The sequence below is a fragment of the Penaeus chinensis genome, chromosome 35 (genome assembly GCF_019202785.1).
Source record: "Penaeus chinensis breed Huanghai No. 1 chromosome 35, ASM1920278v2, whole genome shotgun sequence".
NCBI lineage: Eukaryota > Metazoa > Arthropoda > Malacostraca > Decapoda > Penaeidae > Penaeus > Penaeus chinensis.
In genome coordinates this window covers 19471432-19473871 of record NC_061853.1, presented here as the reverse complement: position 1 = coordinate 19473871, position 2440 = coordinate 19471432, and the positions used below count along the sequence as shown (strand labels likewise).

General features: G+C 47.2%; 1 protein-coding gene across 1 annotated transcript in view; it reads right to left on the bottom strand.

Moving 5' to 3' along the window:
- Positions 1-921, bottom strand: part of LOC125044273 (frizzled-4-like) — a 1248-nt gene extending 327 nt beyond the window's left edge. Inside the window, exon 1 of the mRNA XM_047640857.1 lies at positions 1-921. This exon is cut by the window's left edge and continues 327 nt beyond it. Within this exon, the coding sequence (XP_047496813.1) occupies positions 1-658 (658 nt within the window). The 5' untranslated portion in view covers positions 659-921.
- Between the last annotated feature and the right edge of the window lie 1519 nt (positions 922-2440).

Sequence of the window (2440 nt, the reverse complement as noted above, 5' to 3'; positions counted from 1 at the left end):
TCCACACGCCCGCAAAGGACTTGTCGCTGCTGTTGAACGAGATGTTGGCCTGGCACAGGGGCGCGCACGTGCCCGTCGCGTTGATGTAGCGGTACTTGTGTGCGTGGGCGTACTGGCTACATCGCGGGGGAGGCTTGGGGCGCGGGGAGGTCGTCGGAGGCGAGTGGGGCGGCATCTTCTCCCCTGGCCCCTCCATGCACATGTGCTCCTCGTTGTTGTGGGCCGGGAACTTGGAGCAGTTCAGGAAGTGCGGCCACGGGTACCCGAGCTCGGAGAGCACGGGCGCGCACCGGTTCCTCACAGTCTCACACAGGTCCCGACAGGGCCCGATGGGCGTGGGCACCTGGGGCGTGCACAAGGGCGCGTAGATGGAGCACAGGAAGAGCGTGAGCTGCGACGAGCACCCGTACTGGATGAGCGGCTTGAAGGAGTTGAGGCGGTACTCAGCGTCATTCTGCAGCTCAATGCCCACCAAGTTGGGCATGGAGGTCAGGTTGTAGCCCATGTCTTGGCACGCCACGATCCGGATAGGCTCGCAGCGCCTTGGGCCCGGGTGCTCCACCGCCATGATATCAGAGTAATCCGCCCATGCCCCAGCTGTACAGGCCGCCCACACGCCCACAACCGCCCACATGAGGGCGTTCGTGGGCCCCGCCATGCTGGAGCCGCTGTTATCTGAGCATCTGAAGGTGGCCCACCGACCCACTGCTCGCTTACTCCTGCCCCACTAGGAACATCACCTCTCCTGCGGCGCGGAGCACAACACACTCGGCTTACAATGCCTAACACCGTCACTCGTATGGCTTACTGAAGGCTGTCGGCCTCACCTCACTTCCAAAGCTTTCAACAAAACAATCCCCTCATCTGAACAAATCACAACTATCGGAACGGCCAAGACGTGTAGCTTCACCCTCCTGCAGCCAGTTGGCAAATACAATGAATGTAGTGTTGGCAGCGTTGAGAGACGAGAAGCCCCGCCCCTCTCGCACCGCCCGGCCACATGATTGGTCTTGGCCCGCCGCGTTTCAACTCTCTATCTATGATTTAGATTTACTTTATTTTTGGTATTTTCTAGTGGTGATTTTTATAGTTTGCCAATTCCTTTTCATGAAGTACTTAATCGGACATGCAATAGAGCGATTAGTGTTCAATATAACAAGCGCTTGAGTCGATATTCAATCATAAATATGCTATAATTTTAAAGACAAGACCAAAGAAATCGGTTTAGGACATAGCTAGAGGCCAGTTAAGTGAGCGTGCTATGCAAACTTGGCATTCTCAGTCGTGCAAATTTCGCATAATCAGCGCGAGTGGACGCAGCATCGCAATGTAAATAAAAGTTCACTCAATCGCGATTTAACTACCTTGCCTGCTTCATTCTGCATTGCAAGTGTCACTTTTTTGTTATATACTTCCTTGATTACGCTGTTACTATGATGTGAGGTGCAGAATCCCTGCATGTTAAGACTGACCTGGATAGAAGATGAAGATTGCTTGTTTCATCTCTTGGTTAACGTCGTCGTTTTGTATAAAGTTTCTTGTACCTGCAATACGTGTTCCATCATGTAAGGATAATATACGCCAGCGAGAAGGCTAATTTGGCATTGTGTCCTGAATTAATTATCAATCAGTTCAAACCTGATTATTCAACTGATGATTATAGAGTAATGAATGCTGAATTAATTACCAATCTATTCAATGTCAAGTTGTGAATTTCATATTAGTTAATGTGCGTACCATAGTCTCGAGCAAATAGGTGTGTCTGCTTCACTGATTTCGAAATCTCATTCACAGTACATGACTCGTTCCCTAATGATATATAATAACTATAACATATTATTGAGCAAATTTCACTGCCTGTGATACCGCGGACTAGCATGCTCGTCTAGACAAACATGTGGCTAGTAACCTATCTATATGTGCAGCACTAACGCACTCACACACGCACACACGTTAAAACTTATATTAACATTATATCAACAACGCCATCAGAACTACGGAAAATATCAGCACAAAATTCACCTGTTACTGCAGTGGTCTTCACAAAATCCTTGAATTTACTAAAATACGCTGCACTGTATGTACTACCATATCATCCATAAACTTCAAATATAAGATACAAAAAAGTACGAGGAATCAAAGGCAGCCAAAGTACACCAACTAAGGTCATTATTATCGTAGTCTGGTCGTGGACAAAACTCTACGGAATCGACACGCCAAAATGGAATTAAAATTACCATTGAAGGGAACCTGTTCTTACAGCTAGACTATAAACATCCGCGTTACCTACAAGACATATTGCCAGTGCGAGATAAAAACTCAACCGTCGTCTCATAATGCTGTGTTCATGCTAAGACATTCTATGCGCTGATGTATATAAAAGTAAATCACATACCAAAAAGTTTTTAAAATAAGATATCTTTGCTATTGCCAAAATAAA